We start from the raw sequence: 21708 nt of genomic DNA on the forward strand, positions 1-21708 counted from the left end.
TTTAAATAAACTGAGAGAGTGAGAGAGCTTTTCTCACTATATATGTATATTAGAGCTCTTACTGTAATTATAATTTTTCCCTACACACAGAAAAAAAATGACAAAAAGTGGCAGTCAAATCGTCAATTTTTGCGAGTGGGCCACTCGCATAGACAAAATACGAATATTTCACTCGCACTCATTCGCACTATTTCTCGAAAATTTTCACATTTATTGGACCGAAATTGAACATTGAATTCTATAAATACTGATTTGCTAAATCACTTACACCAATTTAAAAGCAATATTTCTTCCATAAATAGCATTATTTGCCCAAAATAGATAAATAAAAATACAATATTAATTGATAAAATTGACGAGAAGAAAGCAAATGTTATAGCAGAAAAAACATTTAAAAGGTTTCTTTCACAAACACTAGCGCCGCGCGGAAATTGGGCGGAATTACCAATTTTACACATGATTTTTATTTTGTTAATTTTTCATCTGGAAAAACTATTAAAACACCAAAAATCATTATCTGATCTCATGTAAAGGTCCACAAAAATAAAATTTCTTCTCGAAAACATAAACTTTCGCATATTTTTTAAAGGATGTCACAACCATAGAAAAAATAATTTCTGCAACAGAATTTCATGACGATATGTCGTAGGATAATCCATACTTTTTCTTTTTTCGTCATTAAATAATTTCATAATGACTTTCAAAGTTTGAATTATTTTTTATAATTAAAAAAAAAAAAACAAAAGTTAATTAATAGACCCTTAAATAAGGCTGTGTTACAAAATCTTACGTCGCAGGGTTACTTTAAGATAACTTGAACTACTTTAGAAAGGATATTTAAAAAATATCGTCAAAAACTAATTTAACTTGATAATGTTTCATAAGACATTAATTTAACTTTATAAAATAAAATTTAAGTCAATCGGACGAACAATCCTAAACCGAAATGTCCGATCATAAATATTAAAGCTTATTATAAGCTTAATGGTAAAATATGAAAGTATATTACATAATATGGTTACGTTGATCAATTTTAGATAAAAATTTTTAAGCAATTCAAAAATGGCCGCCATTTTATCCGAACTTTTTTCCAACAAATGTAATGTAAAATAAATATTTTATTTTACAACCACGCTTTTTGGATGATGTTTCTCACATTTCCCATAACCATAAACTTGTATTTCACGCGAATATTATTTTTTTTATTTTAATTATTAATTTATTTGTTTTAATTTAGGAAAATATAGATCTTATGAAACGTTATAAAGCCCTATTTTGTAGAATCAAGGATATGAATTTAAAAAAAATCAATAATAGTTTGGTATGCAAGATGGCGGTCAAAAGAATTTGAGGGCGAAATCCCGACTGAAAATCCTTTCTAAAGTAGCTCGTGTTATTTTAAAGTAGCACTTTGCGACATAAGATTTCGTAAAACAGCTTAATTTAATTTTCTATAAATAATTTTTGGTTTTTTTTTTGTAATTATAAAAAAAATATTTGCAAAATTTTGTAAATGATTGGATATATTAAGAATTTATTCAATGACGAAAAGAGAAAAAGGTATGGATTATCCTATGACATGTCGTCACGAAATCTTTTTGCAGAAGTTAATCTTTCAATGGTGTAACATCTTTTATAAAATGACCCAAAATCATACGTGTATGATGAAAATACTTTTTTGTTACAGGAAAACCAGAAAAAAAACGTGTAAAAACGTTTTCTGGACTGAATATCTCATATACCACGTCTCTAGAAAATCGTGTCAGTGTTCTTTAGATGAGGCATTGCGGTAACGGCCAAATTGAAAATAAATAAGGAGCTTGTCAAAAAAAACCTGTCAAATGTTAGTGAGAAAGAAACTATCTACCATAGACTCGTAATAGTAATGTGCGAGTCTACCTGAGGCTCGCAGATTGAAACTGCGAACCATTTCACTCGCATTCACAAAATGCGAAAAATTTTTCTGTGTGTACTGTTTTCATTCCTACACGGGCATCTTCCACTTCTCTCTCTCTCGTATTTTCTCACCGAAAGTGGCGCCTTGAGAGAGTGAAAAAGCGCCACAAAGTGAGAGGCCGAAGCGGCGGCAAGCTTCCGAAGTGTGGTTACATATACATAGTGAAAGCTCAAAAGGTGGTCAATTGAGGGCTTTTTGGTGGGTGATGGTGCGCAAGAGAGCAACATATTGGGGAATTTGTTTTGTATCTCATTCGCACCATCTTCAATCTGTTGAGAGGCTTTGAGGAAAACTTGCGCACTCTTTTTTTTCTTTTTTATTCGCGAGCATAAAGCTCTTTTGCTGCTGCCCCCCCCCCCCTCAAATCTCTCACAAATTCTTAGCTTCTTGCCTCCCTTTCTACATTTTACTTGGTGTCTGTACTGAAAATTCAAATTTCAATAATTCACTAAACTTTCTCATCCTTTCTCTTTCGCGCCTCACAACCCCCACTCTAAATGGTGTTAGATTGTGCGGGAAGAGGGGGCTTCGAGTAAAATATTATTGCGAAAGAATCCCCTCAAAGCTTATGATGTTGCGTAATTCAGCAATCGTTTTTTTGCTAATTAGAAGGAAAAAAAATTAGCACGACATTGAAGTTTTTCTCCCATTCTTCGCTTCTTGTGCGCTGTGTGAGCTTTTAAATTATTATGGAGGAATTGGGAGTTTGTAACATAAAACATTTTAATGTATTTTTATGGTTTATTTAATTTTTATGCGTTGTTATATTTTTTTTTTGAGAAAACTTTTGAGTTTTAGGAACTGTTTGCTTTTTAACCCTTTCGCGACATACACACTGAATAAGATTCTTATTAAGTTTTTTTTTTATTAGATAGAAATTTTATTTATCTATTCAGAATTTTTGAAAGAAAAAAGAAAACAAATTAAAAAGTTCCTTTTCAACATAAAATTTTAACCCTTTCGCGTCAATTGAGTTATAACATTGACTCGAAAGTGAAACTTTTTGTTTTATCCCAAAAAAAAAACAAAAATTACGTCACAATGGTGGTTTTTGTCTCTTTAAATGTGTGAAACATTAGCGCTAATGTTTCACTGTGGTGTGTTTTGTAATAGAATTTGTGAAATATCAACAGGAAGTCAATGAATCATAAATTTTATTGAAAATTAGTGATTCAATATAATGAATTTAGTTGAATTTCTTCATCATGAAGGTTTTTCATGGAATATGTTGGTGAATAATGTTTTTTTATTTAGAAAAATCTCCACCAAAAATCCATTTCTAATATGTTTAAAGCAATCTCTCAAGCAAAATACTTGGTCGTCTCCGATCGACGATCCAAAATTGCCTCTCTCGCGCTGAACTCAGTGAATTTTGTCGTTCCTCCTCAACCGTCTATCTCATATGGATTTTTTTATGCTGCTATGTTCATTTTTGTATTATATACAGTCGCGTGCTTCACTTCACTTGGACTTGTTTCACTGTGAGAGAATATTGAGAGACACAGAGAGAGAGAGAGAGATAAAAGTGTACACAGAAGATATTCTCGAATACTTTTTTTTTTACTTTTAATTTTCTTCTCCTGTGAATTATATGTTGTATGTATATTTTTACATTGGACATATGTGAGAGAGAGACAAGAAACCACCTACTGTTGGAGGGAATAAAAAACGACAACAAAAAAACAAGAAAATATGTTGACTTAACAATGTATTTGTGAGAAACTAACATTTTGATAAAGTTGAAGTAAAGTAAAAAAAAGACCATGTGGGGATATGTATTTAATGTTTTACAATACACAGGTGATGATGGTGTGTGTTTGTGCGATTGAAGTGCGAGAATCAGCAGAAATAGCGAAAAAGTGCTTCCAGCACATGATTTGCAAGGTTAAGAGTTAGCTCCGAGAATGAAATATTTTGTATTTATGCCACAGCACGTCATAGCTCAATGCACATTTTTACATTGCTGCTTGGGGAGATGGCTCCACATATTGCAAAGCATCAAAAGTAGTATTGAAATGTGCATTTTAGTGCTTTGTGAGATGATGGACAAAAAAGACCTTCTATTGGTGGAAGGAAAGAAAATAATAATGATGAGTTTCAGTGCCTAGAAAGCGTCACATATTGATTTGTATATACATTTTGTACCTATTTTCAAATCACCTTCATTTACCGCGCGTACCAACTGCGAGGTGTGCGAGAAATTGTTTTTTTTATTTGAGAAACTAATTTAAATTTGAAAGTAATTAAAATGCGTTACAGTTCGGGGAATTAGGATACCGCCTTAAAGGTGTCAGTTTACTGATCAATTAACTGTCAATCCGCAAATGACATTTTTATGTCACTTTTGACAATCACATTTGTCATATCTGACAATTGGCGTCAAAAATTTAACAAAAATTAAGCAATGTGTCACAAATTATAAATGCATTTTAAATTAAAATTAAGTGGATTAATACATTAGGGGTCGCTAAATTGTAGCAGATTTTTTTTTAATAATATTTTACATAGAAGATATGTATGTCAATTGGACGCCTTAATGTGTCCAATAGTCCTCGAAGTGAATATATAACTAAAGAAGTTTATTCAATTTAATGTTTATTTTTAAAAACAAATTAAGAGCTATTTATGCTTTTTATTGACTAAGATCATCTGGGAAAACTAGGAAGAGAATTTTTTTTTACAAATGTGAAAACCACGCCCCTATTGCCATTTTATTTGAATCCTTTTTTAAGGTTGCAGCATATGCTTCAATCGATGGTTTATTTATGTTTTTTTTATACCTTCTAATCCAATTCTGGCGAAAGAAAAGCATTGAATGAAAATTAGGGAAAATAATTTGAATTTTCATTAAAAACTTTATTTTCCGGGGCTATCACATCTAAGCTCCAGATGCATAAGCTTCATAATTTCTACATGAGTACGAAAGAGACAACAGTGCTATTTTTACTCATTTTTTTCACATGTTAAATCTTAAGCATCAAGTGCTTAGAGCTTAGGTGTGATAGCTCTCGTAGGATTATGTCTAATAATTTTTCTGCAAGACATTTTGTGACATTTAGACGTCAGTCTCACATCATGAGAGAATGAATATGAATAGACTCCTTTTCTTAAATCAATTTTACGTTTTCAATTTTAAATTTCATATTTTTTTATACCTTGATTATAGCTAAGAATCTTTGTAAAAATAGGAAATTCTTTTAAATAAAATGATTTTAATATTATTTTTTTCATAAAAAGAAATCTCAATCAAAATTTAAAAAAAAACTTGGTCTTTGCCTTTTCTACTTAAAGTCTGGCACTGTTTCAATGTAAATTTATTACACCACAATGAGTTGCGAAGAAGTTGTCCACAGAGTGTGCGTAGCGTATTTGTGTAATGAAATCGAAGTAAAAGAATGGGAAAATTTGAAATGAGGAAGGAGAGAAATTGAAACTTTTATCATATAGTCACAAACGTTTTTTTTAATACTTCTTCTTCTCCGCAAACCCTTCTCTCTGCTATAATTAATTCATTCGTATACACTTGGGTATGATTTCACAATGGCGACAATTTAAAAGCACGACTTGTATGTCGTTTTTTTCGTGCCATGCCTCGGAAAGTAAAGTGAGAAGAGTGGTATAAAAATGTAATATAGTACATAAAGAAAAATATCCGAGACAGAGCGTTGAATGTGTGTATTTGGCTTCTATGGAGAACGGAAGAGAGTTCAATCTTAACATAATTTGGTGTCAACGCAAGTTGCTAAGAGGAGGAAAGAATGAAACATACACACAAACAATATTGTTCACCGCTCTGGAATTAACGTACATGCTAAATAAGTTCGGGGAGAGATTCAAAGTTACAGAAAGAAAAATTTAAGTAATTTAATTTTTTGAAATTCCCTGAATATCCCTATTTATTACACGTTACGTAGAAAAATATTTTCGGAGTATTATACATGCCCTGGATGTGTTGGCAGGAAACTTTAGAATTTTACTTTCTGGGAAAAAGTAAAAACGTCCTTTATGGTGGAGGAGTTTTAAAATTGAAAGATGACCTTTCCTGCCAGTTTGACGTCACACCACCTCTGTGTCTGCTTCCTTGACAACTTTCCAGGCAATTCAGAGATGAAGAGAGAAAGAGAGATGTGACAAAGATCTCTTATCTTACAAGAGTTACCAACCAAATTTCATTCAATTTAACTCCCACAATTTCGTGGCCTTTCATGTGGGAAGAAAATTTATGCTGTATAGGAAAAAAATAGACAATATTCTTACAAAATATTCCACGGTGGTTTGATCTTTTTATAGACAACCCCCCGTATGGGGGTGGCAAAGCACGCAGAAAAGGTCACTGAAAATCACTTCTTGTACTTTCACGTGGCCTTTTTGGGGAGAAAATCCTTCATCAACCCTATCAATTATTTGTTCCAAATACGGATTTATTAATATTTCAAGTCAACCACGCATATCCCTAAGAATATCTTTCAAGGAAAAGTTTTTTTTCAATTTCTTTTTTATCCTGAAGAAAGCATAAAATAGAAAGAATAATATTTTATTGAAAAATTTCGTAAATTAATTGGTGTACCTATATGAATTCATTCTTTGAGCTAATGTATAGAAAAATTAAGGAAGAATTAGAGGTAAAAAACATTTTAATTTAAAAATAGTTTGTGAAGGGTTTGTCAGTTTTGGCTAATTTTTTTGAAATAAAATTAGAAAAAAGTACTGGATGTGTTTAATTTTTTTTTAAATAAAATTTGTGAAAAGAATGAGATTTTTGACATTTATTTAACACCGAAAATAAAAGAAAAAAAATAGAAGAAGTTAGTGAAAAATAAAATTAGTTTGTAAATGGATAGTAAATATTGTGTCTCTTTTTCAATTACAAAAACACAGAATAGTTTAAACAAAAAAAAATTAGAGTGGTAAAATTTTATTTTATCGGCATCCCGAATTAATTAAAGATTAACTTAAAATAACAAAATGTTCTTAAAAATAATTTGTGTAAGGGTTTGTTAAATTTTCGCCACTTTAGTCATTTTTTTTAACTACGAGAATTCAAGAATAAAGGAAAATTGAATATAAAAACTGAATCTTATCAAAAGTAGTTTGTAAAGAGTTTGTCAATTTTTGTCATTTCCTTTAATATAAAAAGCATCATAAAATCAATGTGATATCGTTTATTTTGCAATTTATTCTTTAACTAAAATTCTCTCAAAAATATTAAACAAAAGAATATGAACAGAAAAAAAATTATTCAACTTCTTTTGTTAAATCTACAATTTTGTGAATTGTATTGAAATAGAATAGTTTTAATTTTCTACAACAATTCAACAAGAATTTGTATTCTTGCAAAATGATATTCCTTCTTATTTAACATCCTTGAGGAACAATATGGTTGAAGGAGGATTCCGTTGGTGATGTGAACTCTGAGATTTTCCGCTCTATATCGTCAACAAGTACAAAACCCAAACGTTTGATTTGAAACACAATGCTACACCCGGCGTTGCTCGAGGCGTCCAGGAAGGTTTGTGACGTCAACGTGGGAAATAAGCTTCCGCGTGTATATCGTATTCTATCATTAGACAAGTAGGACGTTATGGGGAAATGGGTGAACGTGGGGCAAATATGGGTTGATGCGTGTGCGTGTAAAGCTGGAGAATTCGTCCTCGGGAATTTGTTGGCGTCTCTTTGAGTTTTTTTTTCTGTTTGGTCATTTTTGAGGCCACTGCTCAATCGATTCGTATATCAGGTGGAAGGGTGGTGGGCATGTAATTCCAGGAGACTGACCTCACTTTATTTGGGTGATTTTGTGGGAATTTATCGATGAAAAGGAAATTGAGAACAAAAAGTGGAATTATCGATGCAAATTGTAAATGAAAGGAACACCTTTTTCGGGTACTAATACACAAACAGACACACTATTAAAATGGTTAACACCTGCCATTGAATTGCTCTAAAAAAATATCAAAATGTTTTTACCTGTATTTATTTTTTTGCATAAATTGCCATAAATTGTGTATAAGGCAAAGAAAATTAACATTAATTCCTTTTTAATTTACTGTTAATGCAAAATGACGTCCTTGTTCCTTAGAAGCAATACTTTTATGACGATCAAGAGCAGAATTCTGATTTGATTTTGAAAATTTCTTTGTTCGATTTTGAGTTTGAATAAATCAGCTTCGTGAAATGGCCACCAGAGGCGCTGAAAACAAATAAAAAAGGAGTTTATTCATGAGTATATTGGCTAAATCCTCTTTCCAGGAAATAATGGTGACACGTAAATGTTGAATTTTTCCAAGTTAAAAAAGCGTCAAATTCACACAAAGAAACGTTCTGACTGAGAAAAGTCCTCTGAAAGCATCTAGGCAATAAATATCGTAATAAAAAAGAGCTCATGTTTCAATGTTTCAATGTTTCACGCTAACGCAAAAAAATAGAGACAAAAATTATAATTCTGGCGTCATTGTGTGAATTTTTTAGAAGATTTTTATTGTCTTTTCCCAGTTGAAAACGATAAGTTTCTTTAGTGAAATTTTTAACAAAAATATTCAAATCTTAACCCTCCTTTTTGATGGTCATATAAAAATAATTTAAAAATTCCTGGAAACATTCGTGAAAACAGATATTTTGCTATATATTTTTGATCCCTATCGCAGGTATACATAGGTATTTATTGTTTTAGTTACAAGAGACAGAAAATAGTTTTAACTGGCTACACTGTCTGAATCTTCAGCGAATTTTAATTATTGCTCAAGGTGAAATGCAACAAATTGCAATTTATGCGAATTTCGCTGTGAGCATTCCAATTTGTCAGTGATATCGTGTGGAGATGGGATATAATTTGATGAAACATGGACTATCTCTCTGACTTTGTTGTCTCCACCAGAGAATGGCTTACGGGAGAGTTGAGGGGGAGTTTGATGAAAAAAAAAACCGCCCTCATACTCTCTTTTCACATCTCCTGACATGAAGATAAATGATGTTGAGAGATGAAAATTTTGAGGATTTTCTCCCAGAGAGGATTTTTCGTGAAAGGAAGTATCTCGCAGTGGTAAAAGATTCCCAATTTCCTGTACTGCGACAACTAAATCGAGGGAAAAATCCTACTCGTTCTATACTTTTCTCATTTCTTTACCATTCAAATTTTCTTTCCAATACATTTTGGGAGTTTTCTTGAATTTTCTCACAACAATTTTTTCACCTCTAAAAATCACATTTTCACCCCTGTTGTGTATCGTGAAAATTCTCATTTCTCATCATTCATCAATTCACCCAGCTCTCCGGGTTCAATAAAATGCTCCCACCCCCAGTTGAAAAGAGAAAATGTAAATCTCTCTACCTCACTCTCAAATGTAAATCAGACTGAAAAATTCACAATTTTCCCAAATTTCCGTTTGATTTGAATTCAATTTCATACAACACCCACATCATTGCGACAATTTGGCGCCATCAATTTGCATGTGGATGCAATTTTGAGGCAAAATGTAATTGACGCTCCTAAGACGAGGGACCCCCTGCAAATTCCACATCCCCCCCCCTCTCAATGTGTTGGGCTCTAAATTGCACCGACAGATTAAATTTCACTCCCCCCCATGTCGCCACCCCCAAATACCACCCACTTTTTCATATCACTTTTGGCTTTTTATATCCCTCTCTCACTCATTCCGTGAAAATGACTCCTTCACCCACAGAGGAGACAATTTTGTATCACATTCGCATAGAATTTTTGGGAAGGGATTCAAATATGTGGATGGTTGAGAGGGCAAATGATGGAGAAATAAATGCTGCGCATGCGCATTCAATTCGGAGGCACCCTAGGGAGGAATTATTTTGACTTTTTGGTCTGCTCCAAAAAGGATAAACTGCTGTGAGAAAAAGATTTAAATAAAAATAAAATTGTCATATTGACAGATAAATTTTCTGACATAACTTATTTGACAGTTAATTTTTTAATGACGTATTTGACACAAATTCAAAATAAGTTCGTTACATTCATGGTAAACTTGACACAAATTAATATCCTCAATTCAGTGTCCTTAGCCATCATAAAGAAATTGAGACCAAGGTTTTCAAACTGATACACCTCTTATGGATCGAATTTACCCCTATATTGTATACTAACTAACTATATAGGCAAACCCCATAGTAGAAGAGTCTCAAGCGGTAATAAATCTCACGGTCTCCCTACCATACTAATACACACAAGGAGCACCCCAAAAAGTAGCAGTCTATTGAGTGGTCGCGTCAATGTGGAACTCACACCGATTTCTGAAGAATTTTCTCCAACAGAATCCCTCGCCTGATCCTCCCTCATTTTTGGCTCATCCCTTATACACCATATTTTCCCCGTACTACGAGAGAAATTGGCATACACTTCTGTCTTGCTCTTCTGTCCACCACATTTACTCTCGAGAACATACTGTATGGCTGCAAAAGCACCACCAATCAGGAAAATTAAAGGAAATTCCATTTTAATCAGTGCTAAAAGCCTGAAATTGAGGTTATGTGTGCTAAGTTTTTGAGGTTATGGCTTATTGGTAAAGGAATTATGTCTCAATCAAAATATATTTGCTGTATTAAGACGTTTTAAGCCTTTAATGCTCACAACGGATGTGTAACTTTCAACCCCAATATGTGGTTTAAAGTGACACTGCGCAAAAGTAATGCTAAATGTTACATATTGAATAAACAGGAAAAATCACAATGGTGACGTCATTGTTTGCATTTTTATGCAGAAAGTAAAGAAAAATTTTATGCATGATCATTTCCTTTATGAAGATAGATAGATAGATTTCATTTATTAATGTCCAAAGAAAAAATTACATTTTCATAAGATAGGACTATACGGTTTTTTTTTTATATTCAAGATGCATTGAAGCTATTAAATTACAATTGTGGTGAAATTTGTGACTAAAGATTTTTTTTTAATGATTTGACAATTTTTTTTTATCAATTATTATTTTTTTTTTTTCAATTTTGTGCATTAATTTTCCAATTTATTAATTTATCCACTTAGATTCATAATCAAGAGCAAGGTACAGAGCAGAATATGACCGTTAGAGCATGCCTTCTATACAATTTTTTTTTAGAAAATTTTGTTAAATATAACAATATTATCAATTTTTCATAACTTTTTGAAAGTCGTTCTCGTGTTTAACTTGAATTACTTTACTGCCTTCTTTTTTCCTCATAAAAAGCCTACCCTCTTTGATCCAAACGAACTCCACTACCCCCTTCCTCCTTAAATCTCGCGCCTTTTTGTGCAGCAGTTGAAAATAGCCGGTCAGGCACTCATTTATGTAGATGGGCTTTTCGTCTCCTCCCTTCACCACATCAGCACTCGTCATCCATTTTTTAGCTCTTTGATTCTCTCTGTATTTTTTCATTATCTCACGTGAGAGATTCCCGTCCAGATTCGTCATCTCCAGTCTTCTCTCCTCAGTTGCATTGTTTTTTACTGTTATCAGTTTCAATGACGCTTTGGCGACATCTCCACTGTGTAGTTCCACTTCGAGTTTTTTGCAGAGAGCAGGGAGAACTTGCTCCACAGGAAATTCTTTGGACGGTGGTAATCCACAGATAATCAAATCACCCGTTCTCTTTTTTTGCTTATCCATCTCCAATGAGATTTTTGTGGCAACCAACTCAGATTTTAACTTTTCATTTTCACTTGCTTGCTCCATAACTACTTCTGAGAGCTGGACGAGTTTTTCACTATGATCCTGGAGAATATCCTTGATGCATTGAATCTCCTTCTCAAGATGCTCAATCTTCCTGCTGATTTCCGACCATATGATGGATTTTTCCGACTGCTTTTGGACATCGTGGGCATTAGCTGCAATCTTCTCCGTAGCGACTTTTTTTACTTTTTCTAATCTTTCACCAATGCTCGCGAGTTCTTCCGCAACCATAGATTCACCATCATCGGAAGATGACCCATTGTCTTCAGACAACAACTCCTCACTCAAAGATTTAGTGCGAAGAGTTTTCCATTACAAAATCAGGTAAACTCCTTTAAGAATATTCAAATTCGAACTTAAAAAAAAAAGTTAAAACTAGAAAATAACTTTGAGACTTTTACAGATTTTAGAGAAACTAATATGGATAAAATTCACAACTAAGTCTGGCCTAGTCTGTTTCTTAAATCGGGCTTATGTTTTTTAAAACAAACTTATGTTTTTAAGGTCGGGCTAAAATTTCATTATTGTCAGGTTTTTTTTTAGGTTTGAAAGTTTAGGATAGTCTAGATTAGAGCTGAAGGCATTTTATAGATTCAGTCCAAATAATTAACCTGACTTGAGTTTAATAACTTCAGCCTGGTCATGTTTGATTAAAAAAAACTCTGGCCTATTTAAAAAAAAGGTTTGACTTAAGAAACCTTAAAACTATCTTAAAATAAACTTACGTCCAGCTTAAGAAAAACTTTCGTCTAGCTAAAATAGCTTAGATTCGACTCAAAAAACTTAGGTCTAAGTAAAGAAAGCTTTAAAAACTAAAGCCTGATTTATGAAAACTTAAACCTAAAGTAAGAAACTTTAGCTAGACCTACATAGAAATCAATACTAAAATGTCGTGAATAAACGTTGAAAATTCATATTATAATACCGTGGTGGGGTAATTAAAATAAAGATAAACCAAAAGTTGAAAACGTGCATGGAATTCTTCCTGGAAAAAAAAATTCTTTGATACTCTTTCACATGTGGGGGGTGTAGTGTAGTGTTGGGAAACTTTGCAGACTGCTTTGCGCAGTGGTAATTGTGCATTTTCTCCACACGATGAGTTGTATGCAGTGAAGAAAAGCACCATGATTTGCCTGCTAATCCCCTCTCGGTGAATTGCGTTTTCCGACAATGCAATTTTCCGCGAGGGTGAGAAAAATCGCGGTGGAAAATGGGATGAATTTAGGTGATTACTGTATACGGCGGAGTACTCTGTGTGGGCGAGAGTGAAAACATTGGCCTCTGACACGCTTCACACTCCCGTATACGACCCCGTCACGGTGGTGAGTGAGACCGAATGTAGTATGTATAAGGGGGATTTTCCGACTTTTCCATACTACATATAGACTCTTACACGCTCTCTGAATGTATCACTGTCTCCGTTCCACAAGCCCAAAACATATTGGATCTTCTGCATTACTCGCACGGTGTTTGTGATTTTCTCAATCGTGTGCGGCACGCCCCACCACTTTTTCCCCTTTTTCACAGATCTGGAAAATCCGTCGAGCCACGGTGGTTGTCGGGTTTTTTTTTCTTTTTCGTCTCCTCTTGCCACGGGCTGGCACGCGAGGGTTGGGTGTTGTAGAGTTTGTCTGTGGGTGGAAAAGGCACTCAGCAAAGTGTCGCTTTTTGCATTACTTTTCAACCCATTGCCATAGAGGGAGATAGCAATAAAGATTGCGGAGTGTCATGAGGGTTGGGGTGGGAAAAAGCACTTCAAGGGGTTTTTCTCATTGTTTACTACAAAGGGTTGCTCATCCCAAAAGAATTTTACCCACAAATTTTTTTCATTAAATTGATTTTTTTTGAAATTGTCCTTGTAATGGGCCTAATTCAGCGACCAAGAAACCCTTGAAATCTTTGAATTTTGTACTGAAATTTCAAGATTTCAAGCGAATTTCAAGGGTTTCTTGGTCGCTGAATAAGGGCCAATGTTTGAGATTATTTTATTTTTAATTTACATTATTTCATTTAAAGATTTTGGACCAAAAAAAAAATCTTTTTTTACCCAGCTAACACAGAATAATTTTGACTTTAATTTACCCACATAAAGCATAAGCTTTAGTGCTTTGATCAATAATATTGATTGTGAAATATTGAAAAAAAAAACAGTTTTTTATAAGATTTCAGTTATACCTGTCAATGATTGAACTAATCATTCATTATTCGATCATTTATAAAATCGTCTAAAGCACTTATGCATATGCTTCAAGCAGAAAAATAGAAAAATTCATTAAAGGCGTGGCTTTTGTATTTTCAGAAGAATCCTAACTCAATATTATTAGCTAAGTTTTGCTGAAAATGGGATATCTCTGTGGTTTATTTGTAATTTTTTTTTGTCCATCTCTCTGAATGAGGATGGAATGTGAATACATAAATTCCTTTCCATTGAGCTTATCACAGGTTTATTTTTCACGAAGGTTACTGAGAATTTTTTTTTCGAGTTAGACACGATCTATGTTTCTTTTCTATACTTCAGTCATAGTTTCAGCGTGACGTGAAAGGGTTAACAATTCTTATTCTTATATTTTTGATCAAAAAATCAAAACGTACTTGATTTCTCAATTTCATTGCATTACTTAATTAACAAAAAATGGAAAATACATGAAAAATGCCTAGATTTCGTAAAAAATATATTTTTTAATTTTATCTTTTTATCATTTGCTTTTTTCTTGTTTAACTTTTATGTTTTAGAAGAGGAAAAAAAGTTTTTTTTGTGTTATTTGCACAAAATATGTCTGAGCCAGGGGAGCTATGGAGCCTTAAAAATTATCTAAAATTTTTTTTGACCTCTAGAAGAGGTCTGAACTTTTCTTTTATATATATATATATATATATTTTTTTTTTCATAATATCATAAAGCTCTTTAAAGTATTATAAAATGAAACTTTCCCAAAAAATTTTCATACTGAATCCATATTATGGAAATACAAAATATATAAAGAAAAACAACCCCTTTGGGAAAATCCCTGTGAGTGATAAAGTGCAAATTCTCACACAGTAACACATTGTTGTCTCACTTGTGTGCACATGGTGGTATGGTGTCTCTTTCTCTGTGGGAAATGGTTTATAGTTACATGGGTGGGTGGTGGGGTGGCCATTTGGAGGGTGAAAAGTCACTCATTTGCCATTTGGTGAGAATCAATAGGACGATCACCTTCATTGATTGGATGATGTGATTTTGTAAAATAATTTCCCAAATGGTTTTTCCCGTGAAAATTCATGCGCTTTTATGTATTGGCGGGATACATATGTATGTATATAGTGCTGCTAGTGTATGGTGTTGGGAATTTTTTTTCGTGTGTGTGATAATTTTTGGTTGACTAAGAGAGTTTGCACCATGAAAAAAAAATGTGAATAAAAAAAAACGATTCACATAAATTATGAATGAGTGGTGGAGGGAAAATTGTATCTCTCTGTGAAAATTGCAATGAACTGTGTGCGAGATGGGATGAGGAGAGACTACGGCGGGTATTTATCTCACTCTAGCACTTTTCTCACTAGGAAAAATGCTACTGGTCTCTGTTGGAGTATCTCTACTATGTATAATGGGGAAAATGCGGTATATAGTGTGTGTGAGAGGGATAAAAGATTTTCGGGAATTGGTTACATATTGGAAATTTATCGTGCAAGAGAGGAAATTTTCACCATTGAGAGAGAAAATATTTTCCACATCCAGCAGTTGCTTTGTCGTCTTCCTGGGGGGAGGGTGTAACAAGGAAAAAATATAGCTCAAGAAAGTGTGTGGATTTTATTCCTGATTTTTAGTCCTATACCAGAAAGTTTAGGCTCTAGTGGTTGGTTGGTGGAGAGAGAAAAAAATGTAGAAGAAGAAGGCATCCAAAAGGGTGGTTCCATATCATTCTCCCACATACTCTTGAAGGGAAAAGATTTCCGCGAGTGATTTTTTTCTCGTATTGAATATGAGATTTTTCCTCGTGTAAATTGAATGAAAAAAAAATGTAAAAAGTGATCCATTTGAGAGATTAAATTTGATAATTAACTGAAAGTGCAATTGTGCAATTTTATAGTCTATCGCGGCTTTTTTTTCAATGGCAATAAAGCTTCCAAATATTGAACAAAAAAAGCACAGACGGATTAAATTGAAATAAATATAAATGAACAATTAAATCACGACAGAAGTGAAGAGATATTTTCAATCTGTTTACAATTGATGACTAAATATAGAGTTGGTGAAGAAGTTGTTGTTGTAAAAAAAAATGATGAAAATCTATTTCAACTCTCCGTTCTGTGGTAAAAATTAAATAAATAAAAACAGACTACATGAGTATATGGGTAAATGTTTATTCACTTTATATTTATAACCCCTTCCTCCGTCTCACAAATTCATATCAAGCTTTTTTTTTCGATCTCTCACTTTCTTGATTTTCCAATCTTCTGGATTTTCTCAGAACAAATCAATGATGCTCTTATAAAAAATGTTAAGTGTGGAGGAGAGAAAATTCTTCCAATATACAATTTTTTTTCCAAGAATTTGGTTAACTTACAGCAAAAATTGTCATAGTGTTTTTTTTCTTTTACAATATTTCTCTTTTTTTCTTTGGACTGGTGATGCTCTGAAAATCATGCAATTTATACTCACTGAGAGAAAATTTTTCAATATAGCATGTGAATTTAATATAAAAAAAAAATTAACTTTTATGGTTATTCCAATTTTTTGACGTCAGAATTGTTCTTTTTCATAGGAAATCAAAATGAAATTTGCATTATTCACCAGAATAAGACGTAAAGTAAATTTCTGGAAAATGAAGAAATGGACCAAAGTAGTGTTAAAATGAAAATAGAATTTAGAAAATATCAATTTTCATGTAAGTGTAGCACAGTGAGGGATTCAATAAGAGACTCTTTTGAACTAAATTTATAACATTTTGTAAACATTTTGGGATGAAGATTTTTGTCAGGAATGACCAAAGTGCGTTGCGGAAATATTTATGCTGCAAAAATTACATTAATCGACTTTTTTTTTATTTCGTAGTTTTTTTTTTGCTGAAGCTTTTCCCTTTTTAATTGTGATTTTTGTTTATTTTTAAGGAAAATATTTAGGAAAAATTAATTGAGATATTGATTACGATTTTTCTCACATTTCTATAATCTTTCTGTAGTCTAAAAAAAAATGTTCAAAATCTGACGATCGGGCAAGCAGTTATATTTTTTAACAGAGTTTAAGTGAATTTATAGAGGCGAAAATATATTTCCTAAGCCAAACCTACCAGTACCTACTTATTGGGTTCTTTGCTTCGACCAAGAAATCTTTGAAATTTCAAGAATTTGTTCTGATATTTCAACGATTTCTTGGTCGCAGAATACGACCCATTATTTTTAAATTTATTTCAGTGAATCATCGAAAATTATTACTTATTGTTAGATTAAACTGAATTTAAATTGAACGTTGAAGCAATTATTTTTAAAAGAAAATCTTTTATTGTGCAATTTAGGGCCATATTCAGTCTAAAAAAATGTATTTTTTTTTATGATAAAAGGTCCTTTTGGTATTCAGCATACAAGATAAAAGGAACCAAGGAATCAACTCTGCTAAAAATCTTTTCTAGAATCTTTTCGAGATTTTTGATATTCTTTGAAAAATTTTATAAGATTCTGACAGTTTATTTTTTTTTATCGTATTTCTCACGGAAAATTAATTTTTTATACCTCTTTAAAGATCTTTTTGACTATTTTCAGAAACAGTCAATTACCTATGAGATTTTAAGAAAAGATTTTTAACAGAATCGGCCTTAAAATATATAATCTGAGAAAATGTTTTAATACATACATATATCTATCGTGATTTCTTAAGCTCTTTGCCATCGAAGAAAATATTCTATATAGAAGTGGGGATCCTCAGAAATGATTCTTGTTTATTTTCACGCGAACCATGAGTTTTCCCGAAAAAAGTATTGCGTGGTTTTTCTCATGTGATGAACGATTTTTACAGAGTAAAGTTTGATGAACAAAAAAAGCCAGAGATTTTAATTAATTTTGTGTGTGTGTGTGTTGGCTTGATTCTGTTTTCCATAAAGTTTTTTTTTTGTTGCTCATCCACTCCGATATATTGAGGTTTAATCGTATCACTGCTCAGCTCGATCGTTTTGCGACATTATTTTCGGTGGATGCGCAAGGAAAATATAAATCCATATCAGGGTAGGATTCTGAGAATGAATTTAATTAATATTTAATTGAAGTTGTTATTTTTTTTTTCTGGGAAAGATCACCAATATTCGTTTCAAAGCAGAGCGTTAGATGAAAAAAGATTTCTTGGGATATTTTCCGCAAGGAGAGGCAGGGATGATGATCACGCTTGACATATTGATGTGAATTTTCCCAATCAGAATTCACCTGGCTTTGGGCCTGCCAAACACATCACTTAATTATAGATTTGGCGAGAATTGTGTTTATTTTTGGCGCGAGAAGTTGAAGACTCAAGAAAATGAGTAAAGGAAAAGCGGTTTGTCTCACTTGCACGCACTCCACATCCTCCGCTTTTCCATTGACTTTTCCTCATGAAAATTTTTTACGCGTGACACACCAGACTGTTTACAATCATCAACAATTTTTAGCTGTGTTTTTCATGAACCTTGTGTGGAAGATATTTATTTTTCCAAAAAGAAAATTTTGAATTTTTCCACTGGATTTAATTCATAAACCTGGATTAATATGGAGGGTTTTATTTAGAAAAAAAAAAAACTACGCCATTACTTTTAAGATTGTTTTATTCTTTGTTATATACATATGTATATATTTATATATAGACAAAAAGAATTTAAAAGGTTTTTTAATTAAAAAGTAATGAGTTATGTAGGTTCTGTTAAAAATCTTTTATCTCTTCTTACAACTAAAAAGTTGTTAAAAGATTTTCACGGTTGACATTTTTTACATCATTCTTTTGCTATATTTTAGAAAAGAAACAGAGGCTTTACTTTTTTTGCTTTTACAATTAAAAAATAAATTTTTTCTTAAAAATCAAAAAATTCAAATTAACTTCTATTATTTTTAAACTAAAAAAAAATTATCCTCTTACACTCAAATTAAGTAAAACTTGTTGCAATTATTGTAATATATAGTCTATCTATCTATCTATCTATCTATCTACTTTTCAAAAAAAAAAAAAAAAAAACGTTTAGAAAATTCCTAAATAATTTTCTAACAGAATTTTTTCCATTTTTTTCTGAATAAAGAAAGAAACAAACCGTCAAGGTCTTGAATATTTTTCACAAAATACGTAAAAAAAAATGTACTGGTAAGCTGACCAAGCTTACGAGAGCTGTGTTTCTTTCAGAGTACCTACCAATTTTGTGAGAGCAAACTGAATTGCGAATTAATTTAAATACGCGCAAAGTCGGGAAAAGTTGAAAAGTCATACCCTAAGAAATCTTTAGAAGGCCATATCTCGAGAACGGATCCATAGATTTTCATAATTTTTTTTTGTTTGAAAGGTCTTGAAGTCAGCTATAACATATCGAAAAATGAAAAAAATTTATGTCGCCATTTTCGAAAAATTCGAGTTCGAAATTTTCGAAAACTTTGTTTTTGACATTAGCGCCTCTTACGGTCATTTCTCGAAGTTGCAATGTTCTAGACATTTGTAGGGTTTCTCGAAACCTTTCATTTGCGCTTGAGTTGATCAAGATCGGACTTGTAGAACCCGAGATATGACATGCCAACTTTGGAAGGCTATATCTCGAGAACGGATCCATAGATTTTCTTCATTTTTGGCATGAAGTTAGATAATATGGTCAGCTACAACATATCAAAAAATGAAAAAAATTTATGTCGTCGTTTTCGAAATATTCATCGAAAACTAATCGAAAATTTTGTTTTTGATTTTTGGCCCCCTAGCGGTCACTTTTGAAACTTCGGATGTTCTAGAGAGTTGTAGGGTTTGTTGAGATCTTTCATTTGATCCCGGGTTGATCAAAATCGGTCAAGCCGTTTTCGAGTTATGGTCGATTTTCGATGAAAAATTGTGGCGGCCATATTGACTAAACGACTTGACCGATTTTCGAAAATGAGGTATCGTTGGAAAGCTCTTGATGGCCCCTACACCATATAAAAATTTCAGATTTTTAGCTATTACAGGGGCTGAGATATAGCGAAAACAAAATTTTGAGGTTATTCAAAATGGCGGACGGGGGTAAAATTTGACGTTATAATCGGACGTCTTCCAGTCGACTTTTAAACTTTGCCGTTTACCGCAAGTCTCTATCTATCACCGTTCACTCGCAATTAGGCGATAGGTTCCGGACGGCCGGCCGGACGGAAAAAAATTTTTTGGCGCATACGTTTTTTGGAATGTGGGGACCCTAATTCGTGCTCATCCCAAGTTTGAGCCCGATCTGACGACTTTCGATTTTGCTCGGTACACAAAAGCTGTGTCTGAAAGAAACACAGCTAAAATATTTTCTAGAATCAACCACTGTGTTTTTAAAAATATTTTTTTGCATAAAATCCCATGAAAATGATATTTTTTAATTAAATTTTTAGAAATTATGACTTTTTAACTTTTATTTATTTAATTTTTTGTTCTTTAAAAAAATGCAGCAACAGAAATTTCTCAAAAGACCATCAGACGACGTTGAAGCTGGTCCGGATAATTTTGAACCACCGGTTAAGCTTCAGCATAACGGCTCAGAGAATCTCACAAAGTTCTCGGTGGAGATTGTCCAACAACTAGAATTCACCACGTCCGCGGCAAATTCGCAGCCACAGCAGATCAGCACGAACGTGACAGTCAAGGCGCTGACGAATACATCCGTCAAGAGCGATGGTGGTCTGTCGACGGGTGGAAGTGCCGGTGGTGGGTCTGCCAATGGTACGGCACAGCAGCCACAGCAGGCGGCACAGACAAATGGCTCCACAAATGGTGGGACGGCACAGAAGAGCCCCGCGGCGCCCCAAATGCACGATCTTGGCAATCTCGTTGAGTGCAAACAGGAGCCAGATCATGACTTTGCCGATTTGGAACAGTGCGCGGCTGCCCTGGAGAAGGATGCAGCTGCAAATGGGCACTTCCCGGGTTTGTCGGATCTCATTGGGGATGACACAAATGACGAAAGTGACACATTCAAGGAGCTCATCTCGGATCTGTCGGACTTCCATTCGGAGTTGTTGGATTTCGAGGAGAAGCCCCACGTAGAGATAAAGACGGAAGAGGGTGCAATTAAGAGTGAGGCACTCCAGCACAGCCTCATGGATGGTGGTATGATGAAGGGGAATGGTGCTGGGAGTCCAATGTCACAATTCCCCGGGGCTGCGTTCAGTGATAACCAAAGTATGGGCAAGAGGTCATTCGGTGGTGGTGCCGGTGGCAATGGGGGCGCCATGTCGGAGCTGAGTCCTGCGGCGCAAACGCTAAAGCATATGGCGGAACAGCATCAGCACAAGAATGCCATGGGTATGGGCTTTCCACGACCCGGGCAGGGCCAAGGGGCACAAGGTGGTGGTGGTGGGGGTGGCGTTGGTGCCAATGGGGGTCAACCGAGGCCAAACTACACCGATGCCTTTGGGCCATTTGGTGCGGGTGATTTCATCGGTGGGCCCCAGGGGAATTTCCATAAGAATGGGCCACCGGGAACCACACCGGGCACCTACCCGAGTCCCGATATGGTGAAGCAGGAGATGATGTATGCCCAGAATGAGTTTGATCTCAAACGAATGGCCCAGATGCCACAACAACCGGGGAAGATGGGTTCTGGGGGACCTGGGGGTGGGTACAAGCAACCTGGGCAGCAACAGCAGTACTCCCCCTATGGATCACCCGGAAGTATATCCAATCACGGAAGTCCCGGTCCGGGATTCATGGGTGGACCACGCGGGGGCCCAAATCAGGGTCCACAGAACACAGGTCCACCGAGGCCACCGTCTGGACCTGGTGGAGCTGGCCCACAGGGACCTCAGGGTACGCTGCAAATGAAGCAGACACAGCAGTTGCACATCAGTCAGCAAGGACCAGGTGGTCATGGTATTCAGGTGAGTTATTCTAGAATTTTTTTCATTATTAAATTTTCTGAAAAAAAAAAACATTTTAAAAAT

At 34.1% G+C, this 21708-nt stretch overlaps 1 protein-coding gene across 3 annotated transcripts in view; it reads left to right on the forward strand.

The window, feature by feature from the left end:
- The window catches only part of LOC129796295 (neurogenic protein mastermind), a 66782-nt gene that overhangs the window by 25568 nt on the left and 19506 nt on the right, over positions 1–21708 (forward strand). For 2 of the 3 annotated variants that reach the window (XM_055838076.1, XM_055838077.1), the window contains exon 3: positions 20218–21645. In XM_055838076.1, the coding sequence (XP_055694051.1) occupies positions 20218–21645 (1428 nt within the window). Of the gene's footprint in view, positions 1–14796; positions 15958–20217; positions 21646–21708 lie in introns of those variants that run through there. The other variant, XM_055838078.1, reaches the window with a different exon arrangement.

The sequence above is a fragment of the Lutzomyia longipalpis genome, chromosome 4, assembly GCF_024334085.1.
Source record: "Lutzomyia longipalpis isolate SR_M1_2022 chromosome 4, ASM2433408v1".
Taxonomy (NCBI): domain Eukaryota; kingdom Metazoa; phylum Arthropoda; class Insecta; order Diptera; family Psychodidae; genus Lutzomyia; species Lutzomyia longipalpis.